The sequence below is a fragment of the Coregonus clupeaformis genome, chromosome 14 (genome assembly GCF_020615455.1).
Source record: "Coregonus clupeaformis isolate EN_2021a chromosome 14, ASM2061545v1, whole genome shotgun sequence".
Classification (NCBI taxonomy): Eukaryota; Metazoa; Chordata; class Actinopteri; order Salmoniformes; family Salmonidae; genus Coregonus; species Coregonus clupeaformis.
Window position 1 is genome coordinate 20,903,438 of NC_059205.1, and position 18,950 is coordinate 20,922,387.

At 44.5% G+C, this 18,950-nt stretch overlaps 1 protein-coding gene across 3 annotated transcripts; it reads left to right on the top strand.

Moving 5' to 3' along the window:
* The first annotated feature begins 250 nt into the window (after positions 1–250).
* On the top strand, positions 251–18,906 carry phc3 (polyhomeotic homolog 3 (Drosophila)). 3 transcript variants are annotated; one of them, XM_041896792.1, is made up of 13 exons: positions 251–298; positions 2,271–2,528; positions 9,610–9,792; positions 9,872–10,024; positions 10,266–10,355; positions 12,288–12,522; positions 12,770–13,636; positions 13,777–14,048; positions 15,960–16,203; positions 16,294–16,408; positions 16,810–16,951; positions 17,498–17,756; positions 18,004–18,906. In XM_041896792.1, the coding sequence occupies exons 2-13, from the start codon at positions 2,313–2,315 to the stop codon at positions 18,156–18,158; spliced, it is 2,931 nt and encodes a 976-aa protein (XP_041752726.1). In that variant the 5' UTR covers positions 251–298; positions 2,271–2,312; the 3' UTR covers positions 18,159–18,906. The 3 variants fall into 3 exon arrangements, with proteins under 3 accessions (XP_041752726.1, XP_041752725.1, XP_041752727.1); XM_041896791.1 differs by having other exon boundaries at positions 264–355; XM_041896793.1 differs by having other exon boundaries at positions 264–355; positions 13,777–13,889.
* Positions 18,907–18,950: the final 44 nt, after the last annotated feature.

The following is an 18,950-nucleotide window of genomic DNA, read 5'->3' on the forward strand; positions in this document are numbered from 1 at the left end:
AGGTATAGGTCCCCAGACTCCACAAGGCTACCTTTAGACTGCGTTTCGTGACACAGCTTGAACTTGACTTGATATTTGTTGTTTGTTGCATGTTGAATAAAACCTTGACTGAGTCTCCAAAATGAGAAATGAGCTTTTCACACTAACCCCTCTTGCTCTACTGTGTAAGGTCCTCCCGCACTGCAAGTGGTGCTGTGTCTGGGTTTTCATTCCGTCCGGCCTATTTGTTTTTCTCTCCATTTTAGCAGTACAGGCTTGACGCATTAGAACATGACTGGGATTGTGACAGTCTGAACCGGTGGGTTTTCGTTCGGTCACTTCGCCATGGGTCAGGTCTAATAACAAATCCAGCCAGGTAACGCTAATGATAGGTGAACGATTGTGCATGGTGCATATATAAGGCTCTTATAGGTGGCTATAGAATTGGCCGAGGAAATAGAGGATGATGCCCAAACAGAATATATTTTATGTAGAATTATTATACGATTTTGATTTAGAATAATGAATAAATAAATTATCGTATAGGTAGGTTACTGCAGCCTATAGTTGCCAGCACTGTACATCCAGCGAGAAAAGGCCAAAAGGGGTGCCTGTAGCCCAATGCATGAATTGCCCAATTAAATACATTCCGCACATGATTTAACGACAATTGTTCAAAGATTTTAAATTGCATAACGGATTTGATGCATTGCTATTGTTGAATGAAAATGTTTGTAAAATTCAGCAGTCTGCTTGTCAGTGCATGTTTGTGGCTATAGGGTTTGGAATATTTTCTCGGTCGAGCGTTAGGTGTGTGTTGCACAAAAACTACATACATGTTTGAAAATGAAATAGTATAGCATCAGGAATTGGAACATAATCAATATCAGCAATCTATTCTGTCTCAAATGGTCCCTTTTTACCAAAATGTTTTGAGCAAATTAAAGTAGGCTATACTTTATTTACACAAATTAGGCTACATGTAAAACATGTGGACAAAATAGCCTATTTCAAACTAGGCCACTTCATTTTGAAGGTTTGTGTAATTTTCTTTAAATTTCATTCAACAATTCAAATGCTGGATACATTTAATTTGATATAGCCTGTTTTTCAGATTCTTCCAGTATTTTTAAGTGTAGGCTATATAAACCTGATGAGTAGGCTATACTAATCAACATGACATCCAAGCGCAGAGGCTTTATCAAAATAAATTTCTGATCTGATTGCAATGTATATTGATTGCAAGGCCTATATATATATATTAGGCTATAGGCTATTGAATTTCGATCATTTCAAACATGGAAAAACTTGGAAAATGTCAAGGTCATATGGGGAAAAATTCAAAAACAGAAATGTACTACCATTATGACAAGGAAATTAACAAAACTGAATGATTTCGTTGAAAACGCAGCAGATCAAAGGAAAAAACCCAACGAACAATTGCTCGATAAGAACTTAATGTCGACCTGATTTTAGTACAATTCCTTGTTTAGGCGTATACAAGACCCGGTTTCTGATTTGCTATTTCTGGGCTGATCATGAGCTTCTTTCAATAAATTGAATAGGTCAGTTGAAAACCTAAAAACATGCAATTAATACAGCTCGGGTCTTATTAAACAAACTTCATTAAAATATATTACACTTTTGCAAAGAATTCTTTATAACTAAGACAAATAGCCTACTCTAGTGACCAGGGTCCAGGGACATAACTTGGGGGCCTTCATATCTATAGATCTTTAAAGGATTCTTTTTTTTTCTGAGGTCATTGGCCCCAATGTCTCGTTTGTGAATTTAAGACCTATGAATGTAAAATAATACTTTTCTTCGATTTAAGGTTGTAAGAAATGAGCAGAATGTGCACACAGAGCATGGAAACTCTTCACTTCTATCAACCTCTAGATTTATAGCCACGTGAGGAGCACTCTGTCTTGGTCCAGTCAAGCGATCTTCATCACATCCCTTTGATCCAGTGGGCCCCATTTCTCAAGTGTATTCAAATGAACCCAGCACGAAATTGTCATTGACATTGTTATAGATAGGCCTATGCATCTATGATTAGATTTATTTTATGATGGGACAATTTATCAGAAAAATTACATCCCAACAAATATTATCTTAGGGATGTAGAAGGTGGGATTTTTTTTTTTTTTTTTTCATGAACAAAGTAGGCCACCAGATATAAATGTTATTTTCCAAAAAATACATCCAGCATCCCATATGTCAAATCAAATCAAATATGTTTAGGCTATTTACAAACTTTAAGAGAGGTGTTTTCTGTGTGTCCTTTCCAGTTGGCCCAGTGATACAGACAGTAGCCTAGTTTTATCAGTAGCATGATGGACAGGCAGAGCCCTGATAAGACAGAGGGAGGAGGAGAGCGTGAGACCAATGGAACTGCTGCTACTGTCACTGTCACCTCTAACACCAAAGCAATTACAGCGGTTGCCAACAACAACGCCATGACGACAACAGCCAGCACCACGCCCCCACGCAGTCAGGCCCCTCCCACCTCTCTGGGCACCGCCCCTATAGAGAGCCAGGCGGTTCAGGTGAGATAGGGGACAGGGAGGGAGACAGAGGGGACAGTGTCAGTGTGTGTGGTGAACTTCAAATAATGAAGCCACTAGTCTGGGTTTCAGTTTTAGCTAACATTCCATTCCTTGCCACTCCTGTCATTTTCCAAAGAGACTGGCCTTTCGGCAATCTCAATGTTGAAAATGTAGCCGAATTTACTGCAGTTGCTGATTGGTAGTTGAAAACAACACTCATATTTTCCATAACAATGTTATGGAACATGGGGTGCGCGCAAATTTGGCGCAATAAGAACACCAACAAACAATATCGTTATGACCTGCTGCGATCATTCTCTTGTGAGAAGGCAGTGTCAATGAAGATCATGTTGTTCAAAGTGTCTAGAGGACTCCATAATGAGAGAGATAAATAATGATGTGGAAAATATTAGCCTACAAGATTCAATCGAGCCAAGTTTGCTTCAGTTGCATGCCATTAATGAGAGGAAAGAAACGCAAACCTGCCACCTGTCGTCATTCCTCGCACATATGCTAATCATCATGACTTGCTTAGGCCTACATGTGTAAAACGTTGTAATGCTCATTTCAGTTATATTATTTGTCCCTCCTCTCTTGTTAAGAGATGGAGTCCAGACAGGCTGCTTTAGGAAGTACACACACACCCTGAAAGGACCAACCCAGCAAATTGGTCAGTGTTGATTTTTCAGTGTAACATTTCTAGTGTTGATTCAGGAGTTACATTCACTCTGTAAGAGTGAAATTAACACTCAGTGGTCTAAAATAACCCCTAGTGTTGGTGTTAATAACCAGAGTTATTGTTTTACATTTTGGAGAGTAAAACAGCCCATCAAAACCACGCCCATCATTATCATATTTCCCAGCATGCACTACAGCAAGTAGATATTTTAATTCTTGTTTTTAATATCTGTGTTTTTGCATGTACATTGATTGATTAATCATATGCTACACAAAGATAAATAACATATATATTTCTAAACTAATCCAATCAGTTAGTTAGAGTTTTTGCACCCGTTACTGAAATTGTTTTTCCAGGTTTAATGGTTAGGTAGTCTTCTTATCAACTATCCTAACTCTGACAGTCATTCTGAATGCAGGCTGCGGGTGAATAAAAATGCCAACTTTTGGATATCCTAACGGTGTCTCATATTGAACTGCATATTAAACGTTGAGATTGCTGAAAGACCCGTCTCTTTGGCAAATGACAGGACTGGCAAGGAGTAGAATGTTAGCTAAAAAGACTGTCTTCATTTGAACACCACTTTGCAAGCCAACATAATTTGACTTTGAGGCCTGATGTGGCCTGTAAACCAGGAGTTTCCTAACACCACTGGGTTATGGTAAAACTAGGCCATCAAAGTAAGGCCTTATGACAGGGCTGCCCAACCCTCTTTAGGGAGATCTACTGTCCTGTAGGTTTTCAGTCCAACCATTATTTAGCATATCTGATTCAGCTAGTTAAGGTCTTGTTGAGCAGCTAGCTAATAAGTAGAATCAGGTGTGTTAAATTAGGGTTGGACTGAAAACCCACAGGACCGTAGATCTCCAGGAAAAGGGTTGGGCAGCCCTGCCTTATGATATACAGTATGTATGGTATTGTCATAGTTTAATTTGAATGGTAGCATTCGCCTAGGTACTCACTTGGTGAAAGTCACAAGCCTTTATAAGGAAATAATTCAATAACCATGTCTCTGTCACAAAAAAGTACAGTCATGGGTGGTAACTCAAAACATTCCCTAGAAAAGAAAAGGCAAATTAGGCTTTACACCATACAGTTTTAAAACAACACCCAAAAATGATTTACTGTAACACTACAGGTGTTCATTTCTTGCACTGAGAAAGTTTAACAGCGTCAGCACTAAGCAAAGTGTGTCCAGTTTACTCTAAATGAAGTGTTGTGTTTTACACTGTAGTAGAGCTACGCAAACATCACAATCGAGTTAATTTGAACACTTTAAGAGTTGAATGGGGAACACTGCAACAGAGTTAAATCTTTAACACTTTCAAACGTGTTATGTTAGTAGGCCTACAGTGGGACGCATATGTTCACTGAAAATAGTGTACATTTTACACTTTCCGAGTTAAATGGGGGACAATGCAACAGAGTTAAATCTTTAACACTTTCAAACGTGTTATTAACACTGGTACAGTGGGACTTATATGTTCACTGAGACAGCTATAGTATTACTAGAGACGTTGGTTATGTAATTATTATCCCAGATTGTACCTTATTCCAGAGGAAGATTTGTTTTTAGTTTTTCCAAACAGCCCCCTGTAATAATTGTTTTATTCAATTGAGTCTAAGACGGAAGCCTGGTGGGTTTTATTCTAGGTGTGAAGATATTTAATCATCATGACGATAAAAGGCTTCAGTGATCACTTGTGCTTGGCTGCAAAATGTATACAGTGGCTGTCCCTATAGGTCTTATTTATAAATTGAGGAAATGTGATTGATCATAATCATTATTTTAGCGATCCACGTTAGACGTCCCTCGTAATGAAAAGGCCCCCCATTCTGCTGATGTGAGCTGCTGGGCTCCAACGCTGGACAGCGCAGTTGGTCACTAACGTTATGGATGAGAAAGTGAACTTGCCATTTCCAAAAAGGAGCTCAGTGGGAAATTGGGGAAGTCTTGCTTTGTGATCTGTTGCCTACGCCAACAGCACTAGGGTTTCATTAAATAGGCCTAGGCACTATACTTTTTTTATTGCACAATTCATTAAACTGACGCATTTGGCAATGGTCAAAATCAAATAAAATTGTATTTGTCACAAGCGCCGAATACAACGGGTGTAGACTTTACCGTGAAATGCTTGCTTACGAGCCCTTCCCAACGATGCAGAGTAAAAATATATATATATTTTTTAAAGTAATGAAAGATGAATAAAAACACAAGAAGGAAGCTATATACAGGGAGTACCAGCACCAGATCAATGTGAAGGGGTACGAGGTATTTGTGGTAGATATGCCCATAAAGGCAGAGTAAAGTGACTAGGCATCAGGATAGATAATCATAAGAGTATGAATAAAGAACAGAGTAGCAGCAGCATATGATGAGTGTGAAAGTGTGTGTGTGTGTGTGTGTCCATGTATTTGTGTGTGTTGTGTCAGTATGCGTGTGTGTGTTATGCGTGTGTGTGTGCATATGTAGTGTATGTGTGTGTGTGTGAGTGAGTGGGTATATAGTGTGTATACTGTATATAGTCTTGTGAGTGTTCATAGAGGGTCAATGCAGATAGTCCGGGTAACCATTTAATTAACTATTTAGCAGTCTTATGGCTATTGAGCAGTCTTATGGCTTGGGGGTAGAAGCTGTCTTGGAGAGCCGAAGCTCCGGTACTGTTTGCCGGACGGTAGCAGAGTGAACAGTCTATGGCCATTTTTGGTGCCTTCCTCTGACCAGCATGATATAGAGGTCCTGGATGGCAGGGATCTCGGCCCCAGTGATGTACTGGGCCGTCCACACCACCCTCTGTAACACTTTGCGATCGAGGGAAGTGCATTTCCCATACCAAGCAGTGATGCAGCCAGCCAAGATGTGCAACCAGAGGCGTCTTGCCCATAGGGGACACAAAGGCATGTGGCCCCTCAGATCTGTCCTGTAAAAAAAAAAAAAATGTTTGGTTGTTCATTCTCTGTAATACTACTAGCCACCTAGCAATTTTATGAAATTGGCTTTAGCTAGCCCAGATAGGTTCCCAATCTCATAACTAGCTACCAAGTTAGAGTAGCTAGCTTGCTAACTATCTTAGCTGGTATGCCTGCTGGCAAGGTTGGTAGACTTTAGAAAAGCAAGCAATTACTAAATGTACTGAATAATACTCACATTCCTTTGAATCTTTTACACAGATTTTAGCAGAGATGCAAATTTAGTTTCTTTAAAAAATAAACACCTGTCAGGAGGATACAGACAGCTCAAGAGGTATGCTTAGATATGCAGAAAAATAAACATATTAACATAGAATTAAGCATAATGATTATGGCTCTACATTACAGGAAAAATCTGTTTTAGGTGTTTAAAAAAATGCCAATATGCATGACGCCCCTGTGTGCAACTATAGAACCTTTTGAGGATCCGATGGCCCATGCCAAATCTTTTCAGCCTCCTGAAGGGGAAGAGGCGCTGTCGTGCCCTCTTCACGACTGTGTGGGTGTGGGTGGACCATGTTAAGTCCTTAGTGATGAGGACGCCAAGGAACTTAAAGCTCTTAACCCGCTCCACTACAGTCCTGTTGATGTGGATTGGGCGTGCTCTCCCCTCTTTCTCCTGTAGTCAACAATCAGCTCCTTGGTCTTACTGTTAAGGGAGAGGTTGTTGTCCTGGCGCCACACTGTCTCATTGCCGTCGGTGAAAAGGCCTACCAGCGTCGTGTCGTCAGCAGACTTGATGATGGCGTTGGAGTCGTGCATGGCGACGCAGTCGTGGGTGAACAGGGAGTAAAAGAGGGGACTAAGTACCTGGGCCCCCGTGTTGAGGGTCAGTGTGGCAGAGGTGTTATTGTCTACCATCACCACCTGGGGCTGGCCCATCAGGAAGTCCAGGATCCAGTTGCGGAGGGAGGTGTTCAGTCCCAGGGTCCCGAGCTTGGTGATGAGTTTGGAGGGGAGTATGGTGTTGAACGCTGAGCTGTAGTCTATGAACAGCATTCTCACATAGTTATTTCCCCTCTTGTCCAGGTGGGAGAGGGCAGTGTGAAGTGCAATTGAGATTGTGGATCTGTTGAGGTGGTATGCGAATTGGAGTGGGTCCAGGGTGTCTGGGATGATGGTGTTGATGTGTGTCATGACCAGCCTTTCAAAGTACTTCATAATTACAGATGTAAGTGTTACAGGGTGATAGTCATTTAGGCAGGTTACCTTGGAGTTCTTGGGAACAGGGACAATGTGGGTCAGCTTGAAACATGTTGGGATTACAGACTGGGACAAGGAGAGATTGAAATTGTGTGTCCCAGAAGTAGCAATATAGTTTGGTCACTTATTTTGAGCAAATAAAAAATAAATATATATTTGAGGAAAGAAGCACCTTGCTTGCTGCATATAAAATAGGCTACAGCGTTCACAATGAACTGGCGGGGAAGTTTGAAGGGCAAGAGCTTCTCTGGTGCGATGTGATCACATTGGCTGGTGGTAAAAATGCAATAAATGGGAATCCTGTGTTCTCCCAGCGCCCAATGGTTATGTTTACAATGAAATGTATTACGTCAGAATGCCCAACATTTTCCTATCAGTCTAATTTGCATAAACATTGGATGATAGCTGTGAGGGTTATCGAATCAGGATCAAATCCTCTGATCTCCTCAAGTTCATAAATTATATTTGGCAAATGACAGGAGTGGCAAGGAGTGGCATCAAATGTAGCTATGAAGCCATATCTGTATGTAAAGCAAAGGCTAGTCTTCTAAGCATAACCAAGCTAGCACATACAGTAACGTTCTGAGAACCATATGTTTCTTAGAGCTTGGTGAGAGCGTGGTTGTCCTATGGTTCTTTTGCATACAACCTTCCCACAAAGTTCTGGGAATGGTGCAGAATACCCAGCTAGCGCATAACATTCTGAGAACCATATGTTTCTTAGGTAGGAATTTCAGTACTTCAGCATAACGTTTTCTGCAGGTTTCCTCATTGTTCTATTTAAAGTCATGTTCTCAGAACATTAAGAAAATGTTCCATTAAAACCACAAGAAAACATTACTAATGTTCAAAGAACGTTATTTAAAAACATAAACATTCTCTCTATCCTCTATCTTGTTAAGTGTGTTCAGGTGTGTTGGCCATGCCCACTCATTGGCCACACCTGATCTTAATGAGTTATTGTTTCCTTTGAAATGGGGTCTGTTTGAATAGACTAAAATCAACGTTTCGAACGGACCCGAGGACAACTAATCCCGTTCCGTATAGACCTGGTTGGATCCAGACCCGGTCCGATCCGAGTGAGGGAAGCAGCAGAAAAGTCATTTTTTAAGTTACTTTATTAGACAGAGCTGGGAGAGTGATGCAGCCAGCTCTAGCAGGCGGGGGTGGGGCAATACTGTGATTGAGTGACACAGGGAGCATGGAGGATTCGATATCTCCTAACTTAGCCTATTGCCGCTATGATGACTTATGTAGCCTATTGCCACTATAATGACTTATGATTGGCTAACAACAAGCTACACGCTCCACTCTCGTGAAAAGCACGAGCAGCCGCATAAATTATAACATTTCTCTCTCTCTCTATTGCAGCTGTCACGTTCGGATCTATACGGATCCTTCCGGAAAAGTCAGTTAAAATTACACATACCCAAGACCCGTGACAATAATATCAGATCCGACCCAGACGTGTGACATTATTTTGAATTCTGGATCCGGACCTGCTCAGGTCTCGGGTATTCGGGTGTAGGTGGATCCGTAAAGACCTCTAATGCTAGCTCCATCCTGGTGGCTCAGTGGACTAATTCCATAGATAGAGAACAGAAGGTAATAGGTTAGAATCTCACTGACGCTGTGCCACAATAAAAAAGAAATGTGTTTGCATGATTAATGCCTAAGCAAATGAATTTCCATGTGTCCTATCTGTGCTTCAAAACTGTAAACCCAAACTAAGCTAGCAGTGTTATTAAAAGTCTTATTGAAACATGTTCTCAGAACGTTATTTAATTACCTTCAAATGATTTATATTCTCAGAACATTAATAAAACCTCCCAGGAGAACATTCTCAGAACCTTCCTACAACCTAAAAATGTATGTTCCCAGAACAGGCAAGATATTCACTTCCGTTCTCAGAACGTAAAAAAATAACATTCAGTTTTACCAGTCAGAAAACGTATGGCTTCGTTCCCTGAACCAATGGGAAACCAAAAAAAGACATTCCCACAACTTCCAAGGAACCAAATGTGCTAGCTGGGAAGAGTGTTATCTTGACCAAACCTGGGTCGTTCAGCATGCCTGGTATCGAACCCTGATCATGCACGTGCTGAGCTAAAGCTGAGGCATTAGTTCTGGGAGCTAACATGAGTCATCAGCTCTGGTGAGCGTAGTAGTCACCGAAACATTCCCAGCGACACAATATGAGTATTGTTTCTCTGCTGTCTCTCTCTCTAGCCCATCCACAGCAGGTCCCAGACCATGGCAGCTCAGTACCTGCAGCAGATGTACGCGGCCCAGCAGCAACACATCATCCTGCAGACAGCTGCGCTGCAGCAGCAACAGCCACCCAGTAACAGGCAGTCCCCTTCCTTACCCCCTGCTGCCAACACCACGGTGCCCCAGTCAACTGGTACCTCTGTAAGTTGAGCACTCTGGTATCATGACTACCAAGACTACCAATGCCTAGTAAGATCACTCCAATTCTGTCTGTCCCCAGATCACCCTCCCAGCCTCTCCAGTAACAGGCCAGCTGATTGGTTGTTCTCAGAGTTCCAGCTCCACCACAGGCACGATTACCCAGCAGGCCATGCTCCTGGGGAATTGCTCTGCTTCCTGTAACCAAGCCCAGATGTACCTTCGCACCCAGATGGTACCTACCTTCTCTCTCTTATTGTAACAGCTTTGTAGCGCATGATAAACTATCTACTTGCCCAAAGATCATGGGAAGTAAAAATAAGTAAGCATGTCTCCTTTTCCACTGATGTTTTCCAACATTTTTTCTTTCCCGTTGGGTCTTTCCACTAACTTTTTCCTGCTCTATTCTCTTTTCTCTTTCTTCTTTGTCTTTTCCCTTGCTTCTGTCTTCTCTCTCTCTCTTCTGTCTCTGTAAGTTGATTCTGACCCCTGCGGTCACGGTGGCAGCAGTTCAGTCTGACCTCCCTTCTGTCTGCTGCAGCTCCTCTCAACTCTCCGCTTCACAGGTCAGCAACCGCCACCAGGGGCAAGGGTCAAAGGTGAAAGGTTAAGCATTGCTAGGTTTTACATGCCTGGCAAGCGAACTAGGCTGTCATCCGAGGACAGCACAGCAGGAGTTTACATCTCAATGCTGCTGACATGTTATTTATACAAAAAATGTAAGCCTATGCACTCACTGCACTGTAAGTCGCTTTGGATAAAGGTGTTTGCTAAGTGGAATGTATCTGACTTGACATGTCATTGCTCGACATGATTAAGTTGCAATTACCTGAATATACAGTGAGGGAAATAAGTATTTGATCCCCTGCTGATTTTGTACGTTTGCCCACTGACAAAGACATGATCAGTCTATAATTTTAATGGTAGGTTTATTTGAACAGTGAGAGACAGAATAACAACAAAAAAATCCAGAAAAACGCATGTCAAAAATGTTATAAATTTATTTGCATTTTAATGAGGGAAATAAGTATTTGACCTCTCTGCAAAACATGACTTAGTACTTGGTGGCAAAACCCTTGTTGGCAATCACATAGGTCAGACGTTTCTTGTAGTTGGCCACCAGGTTTGCACACATCTCAGGAGGGATTTTGTTCCACTCCTCTTTGCAGATCTTCTCCAAGTCATTAAGGTTTCGAGGCTGACGTTTGGCAACTCGAACCTTCAGCTCCCTCCACAGATTTTCTATGGGATTAAGGTCTGGAGACTGGCTAGGCCACTCCAGGAACTTAATGTGCTTCTTCTTGAGCCACTCCTTTGTTGCCTTGGCCGTGTGTTTTGGGTCATTGTCATGCTGGAATACCCATCCACGACCCATTTTCAATGCCCTGGCTGAGGGAAGGAGGTTCTCACCCAAGATTTGACGGTACATGGCCCCGTCCATCGTCCCTTTGATGCGGTGAAGTTGTCCTGTCCCCTTAGCAAAAAAACACCCCCAAAGCACATGTTCCCCCCCTTGACAGTGGGGATGGTGTTCTTGGGGTCATAGGCAGCATTCCTCCTCCTCCAAACACGGCGAGTTGAGTTGATGCCAAAGAGCTCGATTTTGGTCTCATCTGACCACAACACTTTCACCCAGTTATCCTCTGAATCATTCAGATGTTCATTGGCAAACTTCAGACGGCCCTGTATATGTGCTTTCTTGAGCAGGGGGACCTTGCTGGCGTTGCGGGCGCTGCAGAATTTCAGTCCCTCATGGTGTAGTGTGTTACCAATTGTTTTCTTGGTGACTATGGTCCCAGCTGATCATTGCAACTCCACGAGGTGAGATCTTGCATGGAGCCCCAGGCCAAGGGAGATTGACAGTTATTTTGTGTTTCTTCCATTTGCAAATAATCGCACCAACTGTTGTCACCTTCTCACCAAGCTGCTTGGCGATGGTCTTGTAGCCCATTCCAGGCTTGTGTAGGTCTACAATCTTGTCCCTGACATCCTTGGAGTGCTCTTTGGAATCTGATTGATTGATTGCTTCTGTGGACAGGTGTCTTTTATACAGGTAACAAGCTGAGATTAGGAGCACTCCCTTTAAGACTGTGCTCCTAATCTCAGCTCGTTACCTGTATAAAAGACACCTGGGAGCCAGAAATCTTTCTGATTGAGAGGGGGTCAAATACTTATTTCCCTCATTAAAATGCAAATCAATTTATAACATTTTTGACATGCGTTTTTCTGGATTTTGTTGTTGTTATTCTGTCTCTCACTGTTCAAATAAACCTACCATTAAAATTATAGCCTGATCATTTCTTTGTCAGTGGGCAAACGTACAAAATCAGCAGGGGATCAAATACTTTTTTCCCTCACTGTATATCAGGTACAGTAGTGCCCCAGTATGGAACCCTGTGGGACACCACATGATATCCACATGATATGTTTTTATATCAAGCACTTTCTCAGAGACATTTAGATTTACGTATATAATAATACTGCGTTTCCTCTCTCAGGTCCACAGCCTCGCTGTGCAGGCCCATCTCCCAGGGGCTTTGGCCACTGCCCAGAGTGTCCTGTTGAAGCCGTTCTCCACCCAGCCCCAGACGTTGGTCTCCTCTCTGCCCAAGATGTCCATCTGTCCCCTGAGGTCCAGTCAGCAGTATGACCCCTCCACAGAAACCTCTGGAGCTGAGCCTCGACTGGCTGACGTCACCAGGCTAACATCAGCAAACCAGCTTATCGCGCCAGGTAAGTCAGTCACCATGGCAGGGTCACAACTTTTGTGCTCTGTTGGTTTCGTATCAGTGTTCTTAAATAATACTGGTCCTGAGGCAGGCTTTTGTTCCAGCCCAGAGGAGGTTTACAACACATATTAATGTCTCAATCACTTTCGTCTGTTAACATGGTTTTATTTCAACTCCAGCGTCGTACATTTTGTTCCAACCTAGTGCAGGTTTAGACCACCTTCAGGTATAATCATGTGGTTCTATTTCAGCGTCGTACACTCCTGTCCAATCCCATGCTGTGGTTAGGCACCAGCTGCACTGTCCTCCGAGCCATAAGGGGGCACCCCACCAGCACCAACACCAGCTCATCATCCAGCAGACCATAGCAGGATCCCACCGGCAGCTGCACCCTATCGCCCTGCGCCTTGCACCCCAAGACACTTCCCCCTCTCTCTTCCCACTTACCCTCCAGCCCCTGGCCACTCCCACCCACACCACCACCACTGTCCAATCCCAACCTGGGGATGGCCTTCCAGTCCTCTCCTCTTCCTGTGAGCCGCCCACCCCTCCCCCTACCCAGCAGACAGTGGTAGTATCCTCATCATCAGCCCCTCCACCTCTTCTGTGTCCCAGCCTGCTCCAGCCCCAGCCCCAGCTCCACCGCCAGCCCCAGCTCCAGCCCCCCACCCTGCGTCTTGGCCCCATCTCCCAGGCCTCTCTCCCCAGGCTGCTCCAGTCTCCACCGGCCTCCCTCCAGAGGTTGTCCCTGCGCACAGTCCAAGCCCTGGCAGTGCAGTCCACTGGGGTTCTGGTGTCGGAAGAGCTGCCTGTGGCAGAGGCGCTGGTCCAGATGCCTTTCCAGAACCATCACCCTCCACAAACTTTCCAGAATCTATCACAGACGTTCCAGAACCCTCCCCAGACGTTCCATAATCTCTCCCCGCCCCAGACTGTAGCTGTGGACCTGAAGGTGAAGCCAGCCACACTACGCACCCAGAACCCAGAGGAGAGGACAGAGGAGATGAGAGAGGAGATGAGAGAGGAGAGGACGACCCCTCCACCCACACTCTCTCCATCGGCTGGTTCAGACAGACTCTGTAAAGACATACAGCCCGCCCATACAGAGAACTGCACAGGTACACGGCACAATAGCATTTACTTTTTTTATTACTTAACTTTACCTTTTGCACTATTTACTATTTGTATACTAAATCGATAAAGCACACTGACATACATTAACTGCCTCTCTCTATCTATGCTCGGCTCCATCTACCAGGCAGGTTGGATTTCCCCTGCGTCCCTCCGTCCAGCCGCTCCGTTATCCACTCGTCCCAAGACTCCTCCTCTTACACCAGCTGCTCCCCCCCTCCCCTCCTGCCCTCGGCCGCGGTAAGAAGCCCCGGCCAATCCCCCTCAGCCTCAGCCACCCTACCAGGGAGCCCTGAGAGAGCTAGACCTCTCATCCTCACTCACATCATAGAGGGGTTCGTCGTCAGAGAGGCCCTGCAGCCGTTCCTCCCGGTACCGTTCCCGGTATCGTTCATCCCGGTATGTCCACTGGTGGGTGTGTTAACCAAGCTCCACAGTGTACACAGGCACTGGCCTGGTTCATTGTCACCAAAGGCACTGAGGCCAGTGCCAGCTCTAGCCTTTTGGGGGCCCTAAGCGAGATTTGGTTGCCCCCCCCCCCCAACAAGCGGGCAAAATCGTATAGTGGTCCCCCTCTTGACGGCGGAGAGAGATTGATTTCCTGCAATTCTACACATTCTGGCATGGGGTGTAGAGAAAATGTTGCAGTTTTAAACCAAGTTTTCTGCAGTTCCACACATTTTGCCAAGACTTATGACATGTTAATTATATCTGAGTGAGAGTGACTAACATACACCTTGTGTATTCTACTATTCTAACTCTCAACAGCAAGTTGAGACCCCGACTGAGTTCCTTTTTTGGGGTCGGGGCCCCCTAGCGGCCGCTTATGTCGCTTATGCCTGGAGTCGGCCCTGCGACTGAGCCCAGCTAGCACATAACGTTCTGAGAACCATTTGTTTCTTAGAGCTTGGTGAGAGCGTGGTTGTCCCATGGTTATTTTGCATGTTCTTAAATTGTTCCGAGAACGTTAAGAACATTTTCCATAAAAACTTTAGTAACGTTCTAAGAATGTTATTTAAAAACATATACATTCCGTTCTTAGCATCAACAAAACTCTCTCTATCCTCTATCTTGTTAAGTGTGTTCAGATCAGATAGGTAGGACTGGTGGAGTTATGTCGCACATGCAGCTAACAAAAATATATGGAAATGTTTGCTCTAACCAAAATTACAACCAAATAATTGCAGCATTACCGCAAAAATGGAAGAAGAAAATGGAAGGGGGAAAAAGTAAGGAACTGAAGATCTCGTACAACGCTGTGTACTACTCCCTTCACAGAACAGCGCAAACTGGCTCTAACCAGAATAGAAAGAGGAATGGGAGGCCCCGGTGCACAACTGAGCAGGAGGACAAATACATTAGTGTCTAGTTTGAGAAACAGGTGCCTCACAGGTCCTCAACTAGCAGCTTCATTAAATAGTACCTTCAAAACACCAGTCTCAACGTCAACAGTGAAGAGGCGACTCAGGGATGCTGACCTTCTAGGCAGAGTTGCAAAGAAAAAGCCATATCTCAGACTGCCCATCTTAATCTTTTATTTTTATTGGCCAGTCTGAGATATGGCTTTTTCTTTGCAACTCTGCCTAGAAGGTCAGCATCCAAAATGTCCACTTCCATTCTCAGAACGTTTAAAAAAACGTTCAGTTTTACCGGTCAAGAAATGCATCTCCCGAGTGTCGCAGTGCTAGCTGTGCCACTAGAGATCCTGGTTCGAATCCAGGCTCTGTCGTAGCCGGCCGCGACCGGGAGACCCATGGGGCGGCGCACAATTGGCACAGCGTCGTCCAGGGTAGGGGAGGGAATGGCCGGCAGGGATGTAGCTCAGTTGGTAGAGCATGGCGTTTGCAACGCCAGGGTTGTGGGTTCGATTCCCACGGGGGGGGGCAGTATGAAAAAAAAATATATATATATATAAAAAAAGAATTAAAAAAAAGAAGAAAAAAAAAAGAATGTATGCACTCACTAACTGTAAGTCGCTCTGGATAAGAGCGTCTGCTAAATGACTAAAATGTAAAAATGTAATGTAAAATGTATTGCTTCGTTCCCAGAACCAATGGGAAACCAAAAACATACATTCCCACATCTTCCAAGAAACCAAATAAGCTAGCTAGTAGCTTAGTCCCAGTCACACCTCATGCGTCACTCTCCCTCACTGTGAGAGCACTGCATCAAGAACCCCCAACCTCCCAGATATAAAATGTCCGCTTGAACAAGCAGTCTCCCACTGGTAGTGGATTAGTAAGCATTATGTTCAGCCCTCTATAGTGGTATATGTTGTGTATGTGATCCAGTGGTGTGTTCCTGCTTCAGATGGGCCGTTCCTCTTTGGGGGCGGACCAGCAGGCCACGCTTCCTGAAGCCCGGGAGGTGAGAACCAATGGGGATCCAACGCCTGAGATGAGATCCAATAAGGATTCGGCTCCTGAAATGAGAACCAATGGGGATCGAGTGTCTGAGATGAGAACCAATGGGGGTCTAGGGCCAGAGGAGAGCCTGATGGATGCTGAGCAGCCAGACAATGACTCAGACATGGATGATACCCCTACCCAGGACGGTCAGTACCGGTGTGTGTGTGTGTGTGTCTGTGTCCGTCCATCTGTCTGTGTGTCTGTCTAACAGCTTATCATCTCCTGCTGTACTATAGAGCCTACTGCTGAGAGCCTGGTAGATGTGCTGCAGTGTGAGTTCTGTGGGAAGAGAGGCTACGTTCACACCTTCCTCCGATCCAAACGATTCTGCTCCATGACCTGTGTCAGGAGGTGAGTCCTGTTTCCCCTATAGGGTTGCAGAATTCCTGGGTTTTCCAGATATCCCAGTTGGAAGATTCCTGTAGTTCCTGGTTATTCACTCCTGATTCCAGGAATCTGCCTATCTGTTTTCTTGAAAAATCTGAATTTTGGTAACGTTACCAGAATTTTGCAACATTATTCCCGACCCAGATTAAGCCCCTGAAGCCGAGATGTGGACTTGTATTTAAAAACCATATGTAACTGTTCTCTTCCAGGATCAAGGGGAATCTAGACACCCCAACTAGAATTTTTGGGATGTTATGGTGTTCTGTGGAATATCTCCCCTGGATGGCTAAACTCCAGAAACCTTATCTACAGATCTCATCTCTCTCTCTCTCTCTCTCTCTCTGTCCCCTCCCCCCTCCTGTCAGGTTCAATGTGAGCTGTACGAAGCGTCTGAGCGTGTTGAAGGTGGACAAGGCCAGTCGTTGGGGCCACAGGCCGATGGGCCGAAGAGGACGACCCCCAGGGAGGGTCAACGGGGGCACCAGAGAACACTTCCTCCTCAGACAGGTCAGATGTCATAGCCTGGTCCCAGATTTAGCATATCTAGCCAGCTATCCTATGGTCATTGTCAACGCCAGTCATGACAAGACAGTTTGCAAAACAACACAAACAAGGCAACAGTAAAAATGTCATCCCCCACGAATGATGCAGCCTTGGGCCAATTGAGATATCGCGTGTAACTAAGACATTTCTGTTAATAACTATAGCTCCCGTCTTGGGGCAATCAGTGTAATTTTGTAAATGCCGGATCTCTATGGCAAGATGCATAATTCACCCAAGTTTAGTCAAAATCGGGCCAGTGCTGTCTGAGATATCGCGTGTGACTAACGCACAAATGAATGGCCGCACAGAGACAGATCTACAGTCCCCTCCCCAATTTCATCCTGGGGGACAACAAATCTGAAACCAGGCTAGGTCAATCGGACAGACAGAATGGATAAACAACTTTGCAATTCTCTGGTCTACTTACAGTATGAAACCCCAAACTGTTATCACTCAGAGTGTTACATAGGTAAACGTCTGATCATGGTCATGTTGGGTTTTCCACTGCAGGTGCAGGGGCCCTACGGCTCTGAGGAGACACAGAGAACATTGAGGGGAGAAGGGGAAGAGGAAGATGAGCCCCCTGTCCCCATGATCACCAGGCTGCGCCGGCAGGAAGAGAGGGAGAGAGAGAGGGAGCAGGGAAGACAGAGAAAAGATACGTTCATATCCTCTGGTGAACAGACCGCAGGAGGAAGACAAGAATGTAGTGACAATCCAACACAGTGGAGCGTGGAACAAGTCTGCTCCTACATCAACTCTCTACCAGGTATCATGAATATGTCATACCAGGGGGGACTTAAAGCTGCTGTAGCCAATACTGTAATGGATGTACATATCATATCTTATACAATATCACTGGGGCCAGGAGTTTTTCTTGCTCAGGTCACATCTCCTGGCCCTAAACTCCTCTCTTTCCACCTTCCTCTTCCTCTCACCCCAATTTCTTCTTTCTTCCCCCTCTCTCTCCACCCTCTTCCTCCTCTCTCTCCACCCTCTTCCTCCTCCTCCTCTAGGTGGGCGGGACATATCAGAGGAGTTCCGTTCCCACGAGATTGACGGCCAGGCCCTCCTATTGCTGACAGAGGATCACCTGATGACAGCCATGAACATCAAACTAGGACCCGCCCTCAAACTCTGTGCCCACATCAACTCTCTGAAGGAACCATGAACACAGGACAGGGCCCATCTGGTCAAAGGTAGTGCACTATATAGGAGATACGGTGCCATTTGGGATGCGAACGAGAGGAGCACCCTTATCAGACTTAGAGGATATGGGATTCTAGGAAGAAATAACACACACACACACACATACACTTGCTCTCTGCCTTTTAACTCTGTGAGAAGCAGCGAGTTGTAAACTGTTCATCTGTGTGCCAGTCATCATTCAACACATTAACAACCGTGTATCACTGTAGTGATTGTAGCAATAAGGCTCAAGGTGGCCTTCTTTCTGTGTGTTACATTGTAAGTACTGTACATGCTGTTTAAACATACAAAGGTTTAAAGAATTGTATTTAAATGTTTTCAAAATGTTACTCTCTGAAGACTGTTTTCCAAGCCTGAGAGGAGTTGGGATTTAACGGCTCAAGGTGTGTCCCCCAAATGCCACCCTATTCCTTTTATAGTGCACCACTTTTGACCAGGACCCATAAGGCTCTGGTCAAAAGGAGTGGACTATATAGGGAATAGGGTGCCATTTGGGATGTATCCAGATTGACTTAAATTGCATATGAGGAAATCCACTTCCAACCCCTGTAGCATAGCAACTGCATAGCAACCAGGAATTGCCTTGTGAATTCCAAGGTTGATGAGACATTAGATCAAGTAACATGTTTATTATTGCTATAATAAATACACTGAACAAAAATATAAACGCAACAGTGTTGGTCTAATGTTTCATGAGCTGAAATAAAAGATCCCCGAAATGTTCCATTCGCACAAGCTTATTTCTCTCAAATTC

Excerpts from the sequence above, each read along its gene's own strand:
- phc3 (XM_041896792.1), top strand. The coding sequence starts at position 2,313 with ATGATGGACAGGCAGAGCCCTGATAAGACAGAGGGAGGAGGAGAGCGT. Across the intron at positions 9,793-9,871 it reads CCCAGTCAACTGGTACCTCT|ATCACCCTCCCAGCCTCTCC; the intron begins GTAAGTTGAGCA and ends GTCTGTCCCCAG. Across the intron at positions 13,637-13,776 it reads CCATACAGAGAACTGCACAG|GCAGGTTGGATTTCCCCTGC; the intron begins GTACACGGCACA and ends TCCATCTACCAG.